This window comes from Pagrus major, chromosome 9 (genome assembly GCF_040436345.1).
Source record: "Pagrus major chromosome 9, Pma_NU_1.0".
Lineage (NCBI taxonomy): Eukaryota > Metazoa > Chordata > Actinopteri > Spariformes > Sparidae > Pagrus > Pagrus major.
Window position 1 is genome coordinate 18,461,719 of NC_133223.1, and position 20,203 is coordinate 18,481,921.

General features: G+C 40.1%; 3 protein-coding genes across 3 annotated transcripts in view; 1 reads left to right on the plus strand and 2 right to left on the minus strand.

Annotated features, from left to right (window-relative positions):
- lrp2a (low density lipoprotein receptor-related protein 2a) overlaps positions 1–7,340 on the plus strand; it is a 47,589-nt gene extending 40,249 nt beyond the window's left edge. Inside the window, 21 exon segments of the mRNA XM_073473653.1 lie at positions 130–246; positions 573–689; positions 784–921; positions 1,044–1,166; positions 1,303–1,431; positions 2,059–2,190; positions 2,280–2,411; positions 2,521–2,664; positions 2,761–2,926; positions 3,015–3,143; positions 3,244–3,467; positions 3,557–3,736; positions 4,291–4,410; positions 4,585–4,675; positions 4,819–4,886; positions 5,334–5,451; positions 5,550–5,670; positions 5,861–5,971; positions 6,674–6,793; positions 6,877–6,948; positions 7,030–7,340. Of these exon segments, the coding sequence (XP_073329754.1) occupies positions 130–246; positions 573–689; positions 784–921; positions 1,044–1,166; positions 1,303–1,431; positions 2,059–2,190; positions 2,280–2,411; positions 2,521–2,664; positions 2,761–2,926; positions 3,015–3,143; positions 3,244–3,467; positions 3,557–3,736; positions 4,291–4,410; positions 4,585–4,675; positions 4,819–4,886; positions 5,334–5,451; positions 5,550–5,670; positions 5,861–5,971; positions 6,674–6,793; positions 6,877–6,948; positions 7,030–7,200 (2,723 nt within the window). The 3' untranslated portion in view covers positions 7,201–7,340.
- Positions 7,341–8,021: 681 nt separating this feature from the next.
- On the minus strand, positions 8,022–13,861 carry rdh1 (retinol dehydrogenase 1). The gene is made up of 6 exons (XM_073473654.1): positions 13,727–13,861; positions 11,568–11,603; positions 11,028–11,358; positions 10,348–10,606; positions 9,649–9,812; positions 8,022–9,564 (listed from the first exon to the last, which is right to left on the minus strand). The coding sequence occupies exons 1-6, from the start codon at positions 13,727–13,729 to the stop codon at positions 9,347–9,349; spliced, it is 1,011 nt and encodes a 336-aa protein (XP_073329755.1). The 5' UTR covers positions 13,730–13,861; the 3' UTR covers positions 8,022–9,346.
- Positions 13,862–14,121: 260 nt separating this feature from the next.
- Positions 14,122–20,203, minus strand: dhrs9 (dehydrogenase/reductase (SDR family) member 9). Its single transcript, XM_073473655.1, has 5 exons — positions 20,054–20,203; positions 18,040–18,356; positions 16,712–16,970; positions 16,461–16,624; positions 14,122–14,575 (listed from the first exon to the last, which is right to left on the minus strand). Exons 2-5 carry the CDS (start codon positions 18,350–18,352, stop codon positions 14,349–14,351), a joined length of 963 nt encoding a protein of 320 aa, XP_073329756.1. The 5' UTR covers positions 18,353–18,356; positions 20,054–20,203; the 3' UTR covers positions 14,122–14,348.

Genomic DNA, 20,203 nt, shown 5'->3' on the forward strand with positions numbered 1-20,203 from the left:
ATACTGCTAGTGATAGTGAGGGTGGTTTATGTCATAATATGGAGGAAAATAACAGTTTAAAAACCCTTTAAAAACACAAAAAATGTCCACATTTGGTTGATTCCACTGTGTTGTCATGTTTCTCCTCAGCTCCACGCGCGTGCACAGAGAGCGAGTATCGTTGTGATAATCTCCGCTGCATTCCCGACCGTTGGGTCTGTGACCATGACAACGACTGTGAGGACAACTCGGATGAAAGGGACTGTGGTAAGTGGAGGCTCTTTGTTGGCCGGCTGTTTGAGAGTGACGGAGGGCTGCACTAAACAAAGAAGCAATAAAACTTGAGCATGGACAGACAGGACCACCAATAGTCATCTATTCAAAAATAGTTTATTCACTCTGCTCCTTCCTTACAGTGCCTGTTGAATGCACGACAGATAAATGATTTAGAAGTTCAAGTCTCTTGCAATCAAATATGTTCAAGTTTTTCTAGATGAGACTCGTGAAATAAAAGAGTATTTCTCATGTAGGAATAAAGAAATAATGGGGATTTGAGTTACTGTGAGTCTTTCATTGGTTTTTGGTTGTTTCAGAGTTGCGGACTTGTCATCCCGGTTACTTCCAGTGCGGCAGTGGACACTGTATCGCTGAACGCTTCAAATGCGATGGCAACCCCGACTGTCTGGACTATACAGATGAAACATCTTGTCGTAAGTGTCCTGCATTAAATGTTTTTTTCTCTCTGATAATTAATTGTAAGTTTGGTTGCACGCTTGATTTTGACAGAATGGTTTTGACTTCCAGCGACTCGTTTCCCCAACGGCACATACTGCCCCCCCTTTCTGTTTGAGTGCAAGAACCACGTATGCGTCCAGCCTCACTGGAAATGTGATGGAGACAACGACTGCGGAGATAATTCAGACGAGGAGCTTCACCTCTGCCGTAAGAAGTCCTGCACACGCAAAACCAAACTTGTTAGATTCCTACCAAGTTCTCAACCCATATCATCATCTGACTTATTGTGAGTAGATTTGTGATGTTTTCTTCTTTCTGTTCATCCACAGTGGACATCCAGTGTGAGGCTCCGTTCCGGTTCCGCTGTGACAACAACCGCTGCATCTACAGCCACGAGTTGTGTAACTCTGTTGATGACTGCGGTGACGGCTCTGATGAGAGACAGGAAAACTGTAAGTGTAATAGTTTGCACTGTAGCTGATGATCTTATTTACCTACTCATTCTTATGTCATGTTGTTTTTTCTTTGTTGAGCATAACTTCGAGCATCTAGAGCATCTCTGAAGTAAATGTTTTTCTCTCTGTCAAGGCCAAAACCCAACCCATGGACCCTGTACAGACGATGAGTACAAATGCAGTAATGGACAGTGCATCCCTCTTCAATACGCCTGTGATGATTATGACGACTGTGGAGACCAGTCGGATGAGCTTGGCTGCCGTGAGTACATGAACAAAGAGCACATTAGTTATGATGTTTCAAATGTTTTTATTGTGAAGCATCATTTTCAAGAAAATAAAACATGGTGATACCGTGCTTCTTATCATATAAACAAACATAACGTCAAAAACATACAGAAGCCCTGAAGCGCAAGTGAAGACATTTTTTTTTCTGGTTATCCATTTTCTAAGTCTAAATCTAATTTGATATCTCTCCTGTGTTTATGACTTGAGAACTGGCCAGAAAAAGTTTCAGTGTCAGTAATATTTCTTATACCTTTAGAGTTCCTCTTTTTTCCCATCTGGAGAAATTTCTTTTTTCTTCGATTATGTTGAAGTCCCAGAAACAATTAGGGATTACAGCACAATGTATGAGCAGGTGTACTAAACTTTTGATAAATAAAACTGGCTTCCAACACTGTGTCAGGTGGTGATAGCATTAAAATGCAGGATTGTAGGTTCAACATTCTTTTGTGCCTTTGCTAGGTATTTCAGTCAGCTACACCTGAATGTGTTCAAGAATAAATACAGGATAAAAGTACAACAAGACCTGCTTTAAGAAAAACACAGTTACCCCCATGAGTGTCTGGTCTGACATTCAGTGTGCTTTTGTATTTTCTCCTGTCAGACCATGGCAGTGGGCACACATGTAGCGACAACATCTGTGAACATAACTGTACCGACCTGACAGAGGGAGGCTTAATCTGCTCGTGCAGGCCCGGCTACAAGCCCAAAGCGACAGAAAGACACACCTGTGAAGGTAAAACACACACCAGATACATTAAAACACAGACAAAGAATTATTTTTCGACCTTCAATTAACGTTTTTTTTTCTTCTTTTGGAAAAAGATGTAAACGAGTGTGAGGCGTATGGCACGTGTCCTCAAGAGTGCAGGAACACAAAGGGCAGCTACGAGTGTTTCTGTGCTGAGGGCTTTCTCTCTTTCGGTGAGCCGCATGGGACAGAGTGTGCTGCCCAGGGTAAGAGCTCAGCATTCACACACAGGAGAAACTTCTTTATAATTGTTCCCTTTTATTAGTTAATAGTTAAATCAAACTCTGAATTGACCACAACATCATTTCTGTACAGGGAACCCACCAGTGCTGCTCCTGCCAGACAATGTCCGCATCCGTCGTTTCAACCTCTCCTCTGAGCAGTATTCAGACTACGTGGACAATGCTGAGCACATCCAAGCCTTGGACTATCTTTGGGATCCAGAGGGAGAAGGACTCAGTAAGACCTCCTCTGTAACCCCTCTAATGTTGCTGTGAATATAAAAATAATAAGATCTCAAAGTTTGGATAACCTTAATCCCCTGATGTGCTGTAGGTGTTGTGTACTGGACAGTTCTGGGCCGGGGATCTGAGTTTGGCTCGATCAAACGTGCCTACATGACCACGTTTAACGATTACGGCAACAACCCAGTGAAGGAGGTTGATCTGAACCTGAAATACATGGCTAGTCCTGACGGCATCGCTTTGGACTGGGTTGGCGGGTAATTCACCAGGATTAAGACTTTAACATCGCAGAGGATTCTCTAGTTCCTGTTCAGTCGCTTAGTATTTATTTATCATCTTTTCCAGGCATATTTACTGGACAGATTCAGGAACAAATCGAATCGAAGTGGCCAAACTAGATGGACGGTACAGGAAGTGGTTGGTCCACACAGACCTCGACCAGCCTGCTGCTATCGTTGTCAATCCATCACTAGGGTATGAGGCTGTAGTAAATGTAAAAATGTATGTAGTGGTCATTCTCCATTGCTTCATTAAGAATAACATTTTGTCTCTGTGATTATTTCTGTGTCTGCAGGATGATGTATTGGACAGACTGGGGCAGGAAACCCAGAATAGAGTCAGCGTGGATGGACGGTCAGCACAGAGAGGTGCTTGTGAGGGAGGAGGACCTGGGCTGGCCTACTGGGCTGGCTGTGGATTATGTGAATGAAAATAGGATCTACTGGTGTGACTCCAAAGAAAACATCATTGAGTCCATGAAGCCCGATGGCACAGACAGGAAGATCGTCATATCAGGAGGTCAGAACGCTGAGATGTAGTACAGCCAGTCTGCGGAAATAAAAATGGGCAATGCTAATGTATCAAGTTTTCTCTGTTTTCTGTTTCAGACATCGGACAGCCCTACAGTCTGGATGTGTTTGAGGGACATGTGTACTGGACAACAAAAGATAGAGGTGAAGTGTGGAGGACAAACAAGTTTGGAAGAGGACATAAAGTCAAAGTTCTAACCATCAACCCGTGGCTGACTCAAGTCCGCATTTACCAGGAGCATCGACACAACCAGTCAGGTCAGAATACACAAGGATTCATGTAATGATTGCTAAGAATTAGAGAAAATGTTCTGCTAACAAATTATATTTGTTTCATCATATCATATCATTCATCATATTAAGAATGGAAATTTGACAACTTGTATATATATTTATATATACATATACATATATATATATATGTGTATATATATATATATATGTATATATGTATATATATATATATATATATATATTTTTATATCGACCGATAAATCGGCTATTGACTTTTTCCTTCTCCCAACTATCATTATTATGTCGGCCTTTAAAAATCCACTATCGGTCGACCTCTAGTAGGCAAGAAAGGAAATTTGTCTTTTGCTGGTGCATGGCTCGTACGGCTCAGATACAGTACAGTACATGAATAATCAGTCATCAAATGCAGATAAGATATGAAACATCTTTACTGCAGTTCAGTCTGGAGAAAGAGCTTATCATGTTTTGTATTTCTAAAAAATAAAGTACACAGATTAGGTGTGACTGTCTTTTGCGTTGAACATTATCTAATAGTCTGTTTGCTCTTTCCTCTTCAGTACCCAACCCCTGTAAGAACGTGTGCAGCCACCTCTGTCTCCTCCGGCCCGGCGGCTACACCTGCACCTGCCCGCAGGGCTCCTCTCCGGTGGAGTTTGACTCCAATGAATGTGACGCAGGTACACTGCAGCTTGAGTTCATCTGCTGCCTGCACTTTAGTGTTGACTGTTGTTTTGCATCTCATTGTGCATCCATTAATCCCTTCTTCACATGTGCCTGGCTGCTCCTGTGTGATTTTGTGGTGTCATATCATTGTTGTTGACTCTGTGTATGCCTGGCTTTTGCTCCTGCAGCCATTGAGGCACCTGTTGCAATGCCCCTTGCATGTAGATGCATGAATGGTGGAACCTGCTACACTGATGAAGGTGGTCTGCCCAAGTGCAAGTGAGTTCAGTTGTAGGAGCCATTCACATCAGTGATTGATTGACTCTCCACAAGACACATCCAGTAATGCCTGATATTTTCCACCTTTTTCAAGATGTTGTTTTCTAGTGTAAGAAACTGATGTTTATCATGACTTCCTGCAGATGTCCGTATGGTTATGTGGGCAGCTACTGTGAGATGGGGAAGTCAAGAGGCGCTCCAGCAGGAACAGGTACTGTAATTCACCCATTATCTCACATTTTATGTATTTATTCTCATTCACAGTTTAGTCAGTTCCTGGTAGTCCTTCACAAATGCCCAGACTGACACGTGGGAGCTGCCGTATAGTAACAGTCATAATCTGTTGGAGCAGATCAAGGCCAAACTTGATGAAGTCATTCTTCTCGCTTATCTACTCAACAAAACAACTTATAAAACAGTCTGGCTCAGCAGATGCTGATGATGTAGGCTGGCAGAAATGTCCTTAATAAATAGCCAAGTAATGCTTGAATCGATGACTTTTTAACTTCTCTAATGGTTCAGCAAAATAATGGCTCTTCCAAAGGACATGAGCAGTAATGGACTAGTCAGCAGAATGTTATTACATGTTATTTACGATCAGCATCTTACTGCAAGAGTCCAATACACACGCAACTTAATACTTTCTACTTTTCTTTAGCTGTGGCTGTTCTCCTGGCAGTCATTATCATCCTGATCACCGGAGCGTTGGCTGTCGGGGTTTTCCTCAACTACAAACGAACAGGATCTTTCATCCCCTCCATGCCCAAACTACCCAGGTATCTTGGCTCATTGCGGCTTATCAATGACAAATATACTGAAGCTTGACGCAGAATTTAGATCAAAGTTCAGACTGGAGCGTTTTGTGTTTGTCCAGCCTCAGCAGCCTGGTGAAGTCTGGTGACACGGGGAACGGGGTGACATTTCGCTCGGGTGATAATGTCGACCTCGGACCATCACACATCGGAGTGTCATTCATTGACACAGCCATGCAGATGGTGAGTCCTGCAGGCGGTTAATATTTTCTGTGCTATCAGCACATTTTTGACTGACAAACAAGACACTCTGTAGTATTTATTAACAACTTTCATTTCAGCATTCATCTAGAACTGCTTGTATCAGCAGCAGTTGAGAAAAACTTAATGCTGTATCTTTAATAATATAAAATTATCCATGATATACCCACAGGATGATAATTTTGCCATGGAAGCTGGGAGGCAGCCAATCACATTTGAGAACCCGTTATACGCCACTGCTCCTGCTGTGTCCGGTGATCCTGCTGTCATTCATGCAACACAGGTACTCATACTGTTCACAAATTAGTGAAGGATTTATATTTTTATGTCATACCATTTAAATAGTCCATCTCACATCAACATGTAAACTAAGACTTACAGCCGTTGACACTTGTGTTCCAAAGAAAAACAAACCACATACTTTACACTCATGTGTTTCATCATCTCAGCATCTACAACAGAATGTCATTTTATTGAGTTTGACATTATGACCGCTTTCTAAAACCATGATATAAAGGACAATATACAACAAAAGGCACTTAATTTTTCAATGTACTTAATTTCTCTTTTAACACAAACACACAATCACCAGTTTATTAGGTACACATGGCTAAAACTACCGCAGTCTTATACAATAGTCCTGTGATAAATTCTACTTTCATGAAGGCTATAATGTTTTTTATAAAGAGAGGTTTTTTGTTATTTAGTCTGCCTTCATTGATATGAATGAGCTGGACAATATAATAGAAACACTGATCTGTATACAGTAACAGCACCACAAACAACATCCTCTCAAATCATCTTACAGTGGAATAGAAACCTTTTTAAAACAACAAAAACAGGAATCAATTAATTATTTCTGATACTGATTTCAGCCATTCTGGTCGCATCTTTAGCTGTCCTATCTAAAAAAGGCAAAAAAATAAAAAGTTAGTTCAGCTGTCATGGCTGATGACACTGACATGACAGCCCTCTCCTCTAACAGGTGACTGTTAATGTGAGTGGTGAACAGATGGGGAACAACTTTGTGAACCCGGCGTATCGCGGAGATCAGAGCGTGGGCATCGTGAACACATCTGGTCCTGTCAGCACCAAACCTGTGCAGGTGAGTCTCCTGTGTACAGTACGTCCATAGAAAACCATGTATGATCAGTGTGATGCCGCCTCACTGTTTGTGTTTGTTTCCAGGAGTCAAAGTGGACCCTATTCAAGCGGAAATTAAAGCCAGGCACCACATTTGAAAACCCTTCATATTCAGAGGTAAATTTGGACATTTTTAAGACAAAAAACTGAAAGCGCAGCTGTTATTTCTTCTTGTTTACCCTCTGTGTCGCTCTACAGATGAAAGATGAAAAGCCCGTAGGAAGCAGCGCGGACACTTCGGCCCCCGAGCCCTCTCCGTTTGTACCCACCGCCAAACCTCAGAAGAGGGATCGTCCGAGCACCTTTTCGCCAACCGAGGACACTTTCAAAGACACAGCCAACCTCGTGAAAGAGGACAGCGACGTATAACCCTCTCTCACGGGAATTGAAAAAAAAAGAAAAGAAACACACTTTGCACAGAATTTATTTTTTTATGCAGCCTGTGTACAAAACTCAAATTGTTTTAGGAAAGAGAAATACATTTCTATAGAATGAAGAGAAAAAAGTCTGCTGTGACTATGCCTTCTGACATTTCTTATGCCAATTCTTGTGTTAATGTTTTCTTTATTCTGATGTACAATATGTATATCTTTGCACTGAAGCTGCTGATAGAAATGTTAATAAATAAGTTGTATATTTGTAAATTTGAACAGGAAGATTTTGTCTGAAAATATCTTTTGAAATAGATCCTATGAATAATTCAGCATAAACACAATAACACACGTAAAAAGCGAGCTGCATTCTGAATGTACAGTACTTATATGATCGAAGGTTATCAGAGAAATGTGTTGAGTAATGATATTTGTTTTGCCACTGAACAAAACTGAAGATGTATTTATTCATCTTTCGTGTTTATATACCTCATTTCAGGGCGGGAAATTGAATAAAAGCAAGAATAATTGGATTTTTAACTTATGCCAGTCATTTTTAAAACGTGTGCTTCAGTTTGAGCAAAAATATGTGCAAAGCATATTTGTTGTACTTAATCAAACTAATTTTCACCTTTTGTTCCCTGACTTTATGACTTTGAATCAACATGATATTGGAGCAATGGCCAAAATTGTTTGGAGCGATACTTGAACGTGCCCATGTTTGTTGCACGGAAATGAATTTTTGTAGTTGATTATGCTGAAGAGCAACACATGACCCGAGGATGCAGTCGTAGACAGTCATTTTATAAACACGATGAATAAATTCTTAACAGAATGATTTTATTTTGTATCATAATGAGGACAAATAAAAACTCTTCTCTGTGATCATCCACAACATGCCCGTATGGTTTAAATTGCTGCTGCTGAGACGTGAATGAATAAATTTCCTATTTTGTAACACAGCCTTGACACCTTTTTTTTAATCTTATTGTCACAACACACTTTAAACATACATCAGTGTCAGAAGAATATTGGTAACACTTAATTTTACTTTAAATTTGATGGTAAGTTGCTGTTAATTACCAAGCAACGTATCTGAAATTTCTTTGAAATGACTCCCAAATTACCACAATTATTACCTCAAAATTGATTGAAAATTACCCCAATATGATTTAATACTTACATGCTGCTTTTTCCTTAAGAAGACGTGGGACAACTTCCCCTCAGCAGGCGATTCAATTGAAGGGAGTTGCTGCAGCTTAATTTCCAACTAGTTTCTGTCCAACTGGTCAGTAAACTATCAACCATCAGTTTTACTTTTATTAAAGGTGCAATATGTAAGAATTTTAGTTTACAACAATTATCACACAATGTGAAGAAATAAAAGTTTTAATATCATGTCACAGACGTCTATGTATTGTGCTAACCAGCTAGCCCCAGGCCTGATAACCTCTTTCTCCCAGCAATCCAAAGCTCCTGTGCAAGCACTCCCTGGGTAGTCCAGCTAGCTCAACGGCTAACTGAGCTAGCAAACTAACAGTAGAATTTTTTTATCTGTCTACATTTTAACTGTGTAACTGTGCTGCTGCCTGTCTTGGCCAGGACTCTCTTGAAAAGAGATGATTAATCTCAACTAGACTTGGACTCATCTAAACCTAAATAAAGGCTCAATAAAAAAAAAATAGTGGCTAACTATAAACTAAAACTATAAAACTTGACATTTAGGAAAAGTGTTACAAAAACTGGACTGACCTGCTGAAGTGAAGAAAGTGGTGAAATAGTAAATGGTTAAAAAAAAATGCACTTCAATTTACTGCCCAGCAGAAGTTGGACAGAAAATGGTTGGAAATTAAACTGCAACAGCTCACTTCAATTTAGTGGCCTGCTGAGGGGAAGTTAGATAGAAACTAGTCAGAAGTTAAGTGGCATGATCAGCAGATGTTTGTCAGGAACTAATTAACTTGTATTCTATTTTTGTGACCTGTTGATGGGAAGTTAGACAGAAAACTAAATGGCCAAAAAAACCCAAAATGGCACGATCAGCAGAAGTTAAGCAGAAACCAGTTCGAAGTTTCCAAGAAATGTAATTAAAGTGTTACCAACATATCTGCATCATTTCACAGTGGTTACAATAAGGGAGTGGCTCAGTTTGCTTTAGGTGGAGGGAGAAGCACATTGGTGACAAAGTCTGAAACAAATGAAGGCAGGTAGGACAGAGGAATCCATAAAAGCTTTGCATCCCAGCCTGCAGCGTAACGTGTGCGTGGGAATTGAGCCGTCAGCGCGTGCTGCATGCACGTGGTCACCTTAGAGATATCTGGACTGCAGAGGATGTTCATGGAGAAGTCCTGAGCTTTCAAATCTGAAGAGTAAAACAAAGGAGAGGAGTCATTTAGAGGATTCATTTTGACACTGTGGCTGAATACTGAACTGTACTTCCACTCACATTCATCGAAGTATGTAGGTCCGTATGAGTCTTTGACTTCTTGAGAGAGGCGGCTCCACAGCCTCTTCAGGTCAGCTTCGATAATATCCAACCTGGTGACAGCGGTCTTGAAGAAACCGGGCTCAATGATGCTCACTTTGATGCCAAATGGTTGCATGTTGATCCTGGGAAGAAGAAGAAGCAGATCATTATGTTTCTCCAATGCAACTAGAAAACTTGTTATTGAGAACTTCTCATTCTTCCGTCTGGGATTTTTCTTTAAAAGTAGTTTTAAGCAGTGTTGTAAAAAGTACCCAAAAGTCACACTATATACACAATACTGGGTTATAATATTGCTTTGGTAAAAGTGAAAGTCACCCATCCCAATAGTACTTGTGCAAAAGTCTAGGTACTTAGTATCAAAGATAATTTTCTGCCAATAAATATACTTAACTATCAAAAGTCCAAGTAAAAGTAAACCCTGCTCAACTGATTATCAGATAAAATCAATTAATTTAAAAATGCAGCACACAATCTGCAAAGTAACTTGTAACTAAAGTTATCAGATACATGTAATGGAGTAAAAAGTACAATCTGCCTCCGAAATGTAGTAGAGTGGAAGTATAAAGTAGTAGAAAATGGAAATACTCAAGTAGAGTCTGAAAATGAGAATAATATGGGACCTTCAGGAGCACGTGTGATAAATCTGTTGGTCCCTACCTGAGGGAGTCGGAGAAGGCTTCCACTCCAAATTTGGACAGGCAGTATCCCCCACCAGTGACAGACAGTCTGCCCAGGATACTGGCCACGTTTACCACCCTGCCCTTGGCCTTTTTCAGCAGGGGCAGAAACTGGAGGGTCACATCAATGACTCCTATCAGATTCACATCCAAAACCTTTGTGAAATCCTCCAGCTGCATCCATTCTGTGGGGCCGATGGGTACGGACCTGCCAGCATTATTCACCAAACCCCACAGACCTGCAGAGGAAAGAGGCAGGATGTACCATCTGATATCAACTTCTTTATTTACACTACCAAAATCTGAATCAAAGGATAAAAAAGAACTTGAACACATTGATTCCTTGTAGTTTTCACATCTCTCAGCCCAAACCACCCACAGGCATGTTCACGTAAGAGTCTGAAAAGCTTCTACAAAGTTGAAACTATGGCCAGGAAGGATCAGCTTTTATCAGTCTGTAGTTTAGATTTATGTTTGAAAAAGCCTTACTTTAAAAATGCAGCTTATGAGCTAACTATTCTCTCCCTCCTCTTTAATAGAGAGGGTGTGTTAAACACACCAGTAGGAGGATGATGGATCCAGGTTTCCTTTATCTCTCCCAGTGCCTCCCTCTGACCGGCACCCTATCTGTGTGTACCCCCTGCCGTCCGCCCAGCTCACCTCGCTGTCCGACCTCTCCGCTCACAAACTCCACCGCCCTCCTGATGCTCTCGCTGTCTGTTACATTCAGCAGCACGGTCTTCAGTCTGGAGGAGGCCGCCGCTGACAAATCTGCTGCACCTTTCTCTGTGAGACATGCGGCTATGACGTGGAAACCTTTTCCATCCAGCTGTCTGGCCAGCAGGTTCCCAAAGCCGCTGTCACAGCCTGTGATGAACACATGCTTCTGGTTGAAGCCTTCAACCTTGTAGGAATCTCTGATATACCAGCAGATGGCAGCCACGGTGGCCACAAGTAGAGCAAAGGATAAGGCTGGGTGTGAAAGTATCACCTGGAAATCACACAACAAACAATTGTCTGTTTTTTTCTCGTCTTGATGAGAAAATCATATTCCAAAATGACATGAAATTTCCTGTTTTTTGGAAAATGCTCACAGGATTTTTGTCTATTGAGAATCACACTGATGAACGTCTTTCTCCAATTCAGTCCGACACATATTCCCTCTGAAAGGTAAATACAAATGAAGAGAAATCAACTCACCTCAAATAAACATGACGTCAGATTGTCAGTCGGCACCTGAGTGGAAAAACACGAGATGTATTTCTTCAGGTTCAACAATTTAAGATCCCACACACGTGTGCATGGAAGATTAGCACTGAAATAACCTTTACGTTCACGTCTCCACTCCATCCTCATTAACCCTCATCTTTACTGGGAACAGGTAGAAGTAATTAAGGTCTGACAAAGTGTGAACCTGCCTTCCACAGACTCCACCAAAGGCCCCAGATTCAGTCCGTCTTCTGTTTTTTGATGATCAACTGCACATTTACTTTGGTGTTGTGTACCACTAACACAGACCATCAGATTAAATGTTTAGAGCATTAAAGAGCAACTTAACGTCTTAACTTAAAAATGCATTTAAACCCATAGGTGTGTGTCAGAATGGTTTACTCTGGGGGCCCCTAATGGGTTAATGGCAGTAATGCACCTACACGCTGTGCTTCCAGTAAGAGCAGGGTTTGCCAGTTTTGCCAGATTGTTTTGATGCTTTCCACCCCAATGATTGCTGCCCAAATTCACATGACATAACAATTAAACAACAATTCAAGTGATCACATGTACAGACAGAGACAAAGCAGGAGAGGAGAAGAAGAAGAAGAAGAGAGGAGTAAAAACACAATCCCATGCTGTCAGAAAGCCAAACAAATTATGATGTTATAATGTTGCAAGCATAGAGGTTTATATTACAACACAAAAACAAAATCACAAAAACACCACAGTGTGTGTGTTTATACGGCGTTGGTGGATGGTAATGATGGCACTCATGTCTCCTCCCAGCAAAATAAATTAAGCAAAATCAGGGTTGTGCCGAGTGACTGGTTGTGTTTGCATAACCAATAAAATAATTTATGAAGGCATTGTTAATTTAATGTATTTTTTTATGTATTTAAAAACCTGCCAAACTCATGGTAAACCAGCCCCAAAGTCCATTTTACTAATTTTTACCCCACACTGTCACCCAAAACTGCCCAATCTGTCAAAACTGGGGTTTATATATCTATTTCTGTATATAGATACCTATAACAGAGCCCCTTTAAAGCCCTCAAATAAACTAATTAGATGTGAATTCCTTATAAAATAACATGTTATAAAAATAATGTCACCAAAATGAACTCCCAGTGATGTAACAAACAGAGGAACTGAGTGAAAAGTGGCATTTAGCCTTGCACATACGGCAGGTCTGGTTTGATTGTTGAAATTTAATTTCTGTAACTAAGCACATTTACTTCAGCACAATATCAATGTACAAGTAGTTCACACCCATTTTATGATGCTTTAGAAACTTTGTACTTTCATCTGATAGCTGAGGTAAACGGTCACTTCTCAGATGATAGTTTTATATGCAAGGATTAGCTTTTAAAACATTTGTTAGATATTGAACTAAACAACATTTGTTAAAGTTAACTTCACCTCACGTCAGTAACATCAATCCCAAAATATAATGTATAAAAATATAACACTCACTGAATCAAGCTGACTACTTTTTGCACATTTTCTATTTTTCTGTACTATAAATTGTAAATGCAGGAGTTACATTTTTGCATTGTGTTGTTGAAACTTTTACTTAGGCAGTGATGGAATGTAATCAAGTACATTTACTCAAGTATTGCAAGTATTTGTACTTTACCTGGGTATTTCCATTTTCTGCTACTTTATACTTCCACTCTTTTTCCTGAGTGTTTAATTACTTCACAACCAGCAACCTTCCTTGCGGCACAGTCCAGCACAATTTTGGGGTTCTTGTACATTATTTGGGTTTATAGAAAATAAAAGTTTATTTTGAAGACAGTTGATTTGCATATTAATTTGACTCTGAATGCAGCACTTTTTAGGACAACAGACGACACAATAATTAAGGTTATCTATAGGATTTTGCCTCCAATAGCAAAAATAAATACACAGCAAGAAATTCACGATGAAGATCTTAATTTTGAGTTTTTTTTTGATTTTTGGTTAATTGATTGACTTTCACTCAACCACCAGGTGGCACCACATCTCATGAGGCAGGTTTGAGCAACAAAAAAACCCCACACTAAATAACTCAATTAGTTACTTAATTTTTTCTTCAAATACATAAATAATGAAGCTAATATAAAAGTAAAGGTAAAAGAAAATGTGTAATAATTATGCAAACATACCATGACTGACTGCAGTGCCGCTCCTCTCTCTCAGTCCTATCAGGGTGAGATGATGTGCTTCAGTGTGTCTGCAGAGTCAAGGTCCACACTGGATAGAACAGCAGGGCCGGCGTTGGGTTGTGTAATAGACAACACCAGATTACACGACCTCTGCTTTTGATGGACTGCGTTCCCCTTTTACCTCAGATCCACACAGAAAACAACAACAACAACTCAGCCCAAAGGTTAGACTGAGCCGATTGCTCTCTGCGTTCGATACTGGAGGGAAATCATTGAACCACCTGGAGAGCACGTTTAAATAGCAGAAGGAGGAGTCAAAGTCCACCAAGAGCAAAATCTTTACTAGAGGTGTGACTCTGATCAATATCATGTGACTTAAGAAGCAAAGGCCTGTCTGAGGGTATTCACTGTAGATTTATTTGTATTAGATTATTCAATCATTCAGGCAGCATGATAATCCGATCAAAGACATAATAGGGAACAGTACACACAATGTTAATATGATGCTGTCAGTGGTATAAAGCTTCATGTGCAAAACATTTACTGTAGTGACAATAACAAACAAAGTGATCTTCATATTAGCTCTTTTTCCCTTTATTCAGTAACTGAGTTTTGACGGAAACTACTGGGAAGATATTTTGAGTTTGGGGCCACTAAAGAAGAAGAGAAGTCTGTCCGCGATGCAGGACGGCAAGTACGACATAGGCAGCCACAAGAACTTTGCGTCCCATCCAGGGGAGTAGCGGGCACGAGGGTGAACGGCAGAGATGCCGTGCTCCATACAGCTGACCACCTTCATCAGGTTTCTGTCAGACAACATCCTGAATGTTTCACCCACCTCCGCCATAGCTGAAAGAGAAACATTACACAAGGGTGGTTAGTATACAAGGCAATGCTTTATTTCACAGGTTCATGAATTCTTAATTAAGTCCTCGTAAAAGTTCGGCACTGATCATTCTCAATCAAAGCACGAGTCACAATTTAGACACCAGCTTTCTCATTAAAGCTCCAGAACAGTTTACTCATTTTTTTTTTTTAAACCATGACTTAATCAGGTTTATAGTTAATCCTCGTTGGTACAATCCAACCTGAGGTTGTCACTTCAAGCTCTGTTCAACATATATTAACAATAGATCTAAAATCCAGTGTCAGGAGCTTGCGTCTATTTTCTCTCAAATTAGTACCAAATTATGTATTTCTTTCCAGGAAACCTTTATAAAAAAATAAATAAAAAAAAAGGTTAGTTAATTATGAAGAAACAATCCATCTATGACAATCTATTATAAACAACTGAACAGTGGCTTAAAATGAATTGGTTACTTCATTAATGAACTGAATGTCCATCTTCTTTTTTTGGGATACGTTTTAAAGCAGCTCTGAGCAAGGACAGGACGGAAACCTTTATCTAAGTGAGGCATCATGGTTGACCTGGTTGCCACTGTAGGTGTGACACGTTATTTTACAAGCTGTAATTGGTTGATCAAATAAAGAAATATACATGCACGCTTCGTAATAGGGGGCTGGAAATGCAGAGTAAAATCAATAGGCCTAATCAGAGAATTGAGTCTCTATTAAGACATAGCGTTTTATGTAATGAACATCTTTGTTGAATTAACTGGGCCACTGCGCGGTCTAAACTGTAACGTTAGTGTTTCATAACTTGCTTTCATTCAGCGATGTCTGCTTAAGAAACTCTGAAGGCTCTTAAAAGTCCTCCTCCCTACTCCTAACAGATTTTCATCAAGGAGCTCGCTTAAGGGCTGAAATGCTTTGTCAATAACTTTTTTCTTTACAAGGATCTAGTCTTCATTTTAAGGAAAAATTCTTCTATTTCATCACCAGGAGCAACTCTTAGTACGAGGAAGCTTCATGTGTACGGCCCCAGATTGTTAACAAAGACCAGCACTTATTTCTATCAGTTTAAAATCCGTCATAAGATCAGACCGTTTCTCTCAGTTAAAGATGTGGAAACTAAAGACGGAGTGTAGATAGTGTGCGAAAGCAGCAGGAGCAGTCCTCCTCACACTGCACCCACAACAAGTGTCTGTAGTGATGCAAAGTTTGGATGTTGAAGTTTGCCTGACGAAAAAACTGAAGGCTTGACCAGATCCAAGGAGTTATCAACAGAGCTGCACGTCTCATTACAGGCAATATTCTGAAGGACCAAATAAAGATTGATTAACTTCAGCTGGTACCGACAGCATAGTGGACAGAATTAAAGAAAATGCTGTTGCAGCCAGTGATGCTGCATTCAAGAGCAGCCTTACGTGCTCTTTTTGGAAATAAATGCGTCAGACTTTCAAACTGATTGATTGTGAAATAAAGTGAATACAGATGAAGAAACAAATATTGCCTCACAAACACTTTTTTACAGTTTCACTTTTACGTGATTCTTTTATATTTCACTGTTTTTTGTTGATTATTAAATTTTCCTGAGTGTTTGATTACTTCACAACCTGCAACCTTGCTTCAGGCACAATCCAGCACAATGATGAGATACTTGTTCTGTATATCAGGCTATAATAAGAAGTGCCATATAAATAAAGTTTATCGTAAAGAGACTCAGTTGATTTGCACACTGAATGCAGCACTTTTCATGGCATCCTACATGAGAACGGATGAGACAATTATTAAAGCTACCTATGAAGGATTTTGCCTCTGATGGCAAAAATAAATTAAAAGATTATATATATATATATACATATATATATATATAAAAATATAAATAACTCACATCTCTCATAGAAATCCAGTCCATAGGCATCCCTCACATCCTGCGGCAGTCTGTCCCAGAGCTTCTTCACGTTATTTTTCAACAACCCCATATCAGTCACATTTGTTTTGAAGAAGCCGGGCTCGATGCACGCCACCTTGATCCCGAATGGTGCCATGTTTATACTGAAACCCAGGAAAGATGCAAGTCAAGTCAGCACTCACAAGAACAACAATGTATGTACAGCATGAAGAGGTGATGTCTCGTCTCACCGCAGGCTGTCGTTGAAGGCCTCCACTCCGTACTTGGAGATGCAGTACGGTCCACCGAATGCGCTGATTCGCCCAAACACACTGGCGACATTCACCACTCTGCCCCTGGACTTTTTTATTAGAGGGAGGACGCTTAGTGTTACGTCGATTACGCCAAACAGGTTGACAGCCAGCATGGGCTTAAAGTCCTCTATAGTGAACCAGTCATTGGGACCAGATGGCAAGGCGACTCCAGCATTGTTCACAACACCCCACAGGCCTGGAGAAACACAACACAGGGAGATCGGAAACATAAATACTCACGTGCACTTTGCATCACCCAGAAGTAAAACACTGCTTCAGCTTATGTGCTACTTTTTATTCAGGCTAAATCATAACACTTGAGTTGGAGGAATGCTTCAATCTAATAAATCTGGTGTCTGATATTTACCGTACAGACATCAGAGTGGTATCAATTCTCATTTTCAAACTACAGGCAGCGGCTGGTTAGCTTAGCTTAGCATAAAAACCTGAAACAGAGGAACAGCTAGCCTTACTCTGTCTGAAGGTAACAAAATCTGCCAACCAGCAACTCACCAACACCCACCAATTAACATGATATATAATTTTTAGTTTACTGTGTACAAAAGACCAATCTATTTTGCACTATTTCAGTTCCCTGGAGTCTCTGCTGGTCGCCTGGAAGTGAGAGTGAAAGTGAAAAAAAAAAGGTAAGGAGCCTCCAATGATGCATTCATTCAGCACCAGGTAACATGATCACAGATTAATTTGAAACACACCAACCCGAATGGCTCTGTAAAACCACAAATTGTCATTTTTTTCATGGATGTTTGTACAGATTTAACAAAAGAGATATGCCATGTTCACTGGTGAGTTTAAGAGATGCTGGGAGATGGAATATATTACAGTTTATTACAGAGAGCCAGGGTAGCTGCTTCCCTCTGTTTCCAGTATTCATGCTAAGCTAAGCTTATTAGCTGCTGGCTGTAGCCTCGTGTTAAACGTTGCATCAATCTTCTCTTGTTTCTCTTTCATGCTGAGCGATGGATAAAATGACACTGATACCACTCTCATGTCTGTATGGTAAATATAAAGCTACCACCAGCTGGTTAGCTTAGCTTAGCACAAAGACTGGAAACAGCATGGCTCTGTCCGGAGGTGACAAAACCTGCCTACCAGCACCTCTAAAGTGAACTAATCAACATGTTAGTTGGTTTTAATGTTGGAACGTGACATGGATATATGAAATCTCATGGCTAGTCAGGTTACCAATAAAGAGATAAACAAATAGTGTAATGTTTCTCCATCAAATGAGGAAATCCACTCACCCTTCTCTCCGACCAAATCCTTGATGAAAGCTGCTGCTTGTTTGACACTTTCGGAGTCGGACACATCCAGGTGAACGGTCGTCAGTCTGTCGGAGGTCATCTTCTTCAGCTCGTCCTCACCTTTCTCAGTGTAGCAGCCTGCGATCACACGGAAGCCAAGCTGGTCCAGGTGTCTCGCGAGGAGATTACCAAACCCAGTGTCACAGCCAGTGATGTAGACATATTTATCTCCCTTGTTGGGCACTCGTTTGCTCTCCTTGAACCAGCGGTAGAGGAACCAGAGAGCCACCGGTCCCAGTATGTACAGGAACATTTTTCTAAGGAAAAGAATAAAGTTTACATTATTATTAGACTGTTGCTGCAGTAACAGAGAATGGTTGCCTAAAAATAGCTCGAGTTAAATAAGAAACAACTTACATTAACGTACAGACTTACCAATGTTCAGTAGTAAAACTGTAAAGATTTTTAAAACTTTATCAAAACTTTGGTATGAACATGCTTTCAGGAGAAATAGTGCAATCAAATGAGAACAAGACAGCCTGTCTGCCATGTGTATTTTTTCTCTTCTCTTTTACAGCTGAAATCAAAAAGCAACTAAACTTTTGCCTAAAAGCACCACAGACACATTTAACAAGGTGCAATATGTAAGAATCTTACTTTAAAACATTCAAAAATCAAGTTATCAACAGAGTTCACGTTGCGTCAAAGACGTCCATGTGTTGTGTTGCAGAGGTATCTGCACTTTGGCTAGCTTCATGGCTAACTCAGCTAACAACCTAAGAGCAGCTACAGTCATAGACAGAAAACTGTTTGCAGCCGTGAGATGTATAAGTTGAAATACAAGTTCAACAGGTGGCATGTTCTTGCATAAAGCACTTTTAATCTACATACCAGGAGAGGCTTTACTGATGCCTTTCCTTGGCTGCATTCTGATACACTGACACGTCACAACTTGATGTAGTCCTTGCTTTGTTTTTTTAATTTATCTGGAGTTCAGTTTCACCTCAAGTACTCAGGAACATCTCACCATATATCTGACAAAATAAATCTCAACAAGAGGTCTATTATTGGCTGATCACTCTGGAGCTTTAGGTTGTAACACGAGATCCTCTTCAGAAGACGGAGTGATTCTAATCTTTCTTTGACTGAGAATTTAATCTCTACCTTTCTGAACAAAGACAAACGATCAATCACCATACCAGTCAGAGGAAAATGTAAACATACTGGTAACTGGTCCATCAGCTCATAAAGATCATGTCTCAAAATGAAAAGCTCCGGAGCAGCTTCTGCTTCTGAGGTCAAGAAAGGACTCATTTCATATACTATCACATCATATAAACTCCTTCAGTACTTTTTCCCTTTGCAGTCCTGGACGTATCATCTTCACACTGATGACATTTAACACTACATCCACGGTGTGACACCTCCTGTTTGTGTCATCATTTACAATCAGAATACTTCATAGACAGCAGGTGGTTTGGAAAGCTGGTGAAAATTTCATAATCATACAAGAGCTCAGTTAAATTAGGGCAGCTGTTCTGATGATTGATTAATCATTTAAGAGTTATAAAGTAAAAAGCCAATAAATCGACAGATTCCAGCTCTTTAAACTTGATTATTTGCTGGTTTTCTTACTCTTCTGTTAAAGTAGATTTGAAACTATCAATAATCACCAAAAACATTTCAAGACATCTGTACAGAAAATCCATTATTCACCACTGATCTCTGGTTAGTTTTGCAGATTTTAAGAAGTTAGAGCTCATTGTTCTCACATAAGTGACATGTGGACCAGAGTCTGGATTGAAGTAAAAAAAAAAAAAAAAAAAAGCCAAGCAGGACTTTAACATCTTACATATTAAAGATTATTACAGAACGCATCTATATGATAAAGGTGCATCATGTTACAGAGACAAGTGTTAAACAGACGGGAACGAGATTTAGATGGTAAACGAGATTTAGATGGAACAAAGGTTAAACAAGATCAAACATCGTCAGAGAGCGACAAACAAAACACCTGATTGCTGTCTCCAGGTCAGTATATGGGTCTGTGTCGAGATGAGCAGCAGCAGGGTGTGACCGGCCAGGACAGACACCGAGACGGCGGAGATGAGGACAAAGTTTGTCTGATTTCTTTTTCTGCCTCAGTCGGTTGTCTTCCGGGAAA

Bases quoted from the DNA above. Each gene is read 5' to 3' on its own strand.
- dhrs9 (XM_073473655.1), bottom strand. From the start codon at position 18,352: ATGTTCCTGTACATACTGGGACCGGTGGCTCTCTGGTTCCTCTACCGC. The intron at 16,971-18,039 runs GTGAGTGGATTT...GTGTTTCTCCAG, and splicing joins GGATTTGGTCGGAGAGAAGG to GCCTGTGGGGTGTTGTGAAC. The intron at 16,625-16,711 runs GTGAGACGAGAC...CCTGGGTTTCAG, and splicing joins GCCTTCAACGACAGCCTGCG to TATAAACATGGCACCATTCG.
- rdh1 (XM_073473654.1), bottom strand. The intron at 10,607-11,027 runs GTGAGCTGGGCG...TTTCCTCTGCAG, and splicing joins CGGAGAGGTCGGACAGCGAG to GTCTGTGGGGTTTGGTGAAT. The intron at 9,813-10,347 runs GTAGGGACCAAC...TCTTCTTCCCAG, and splicing joins GCCTTCTCCGACTCCCTCAG to GATCAACATGCAACCATTTG.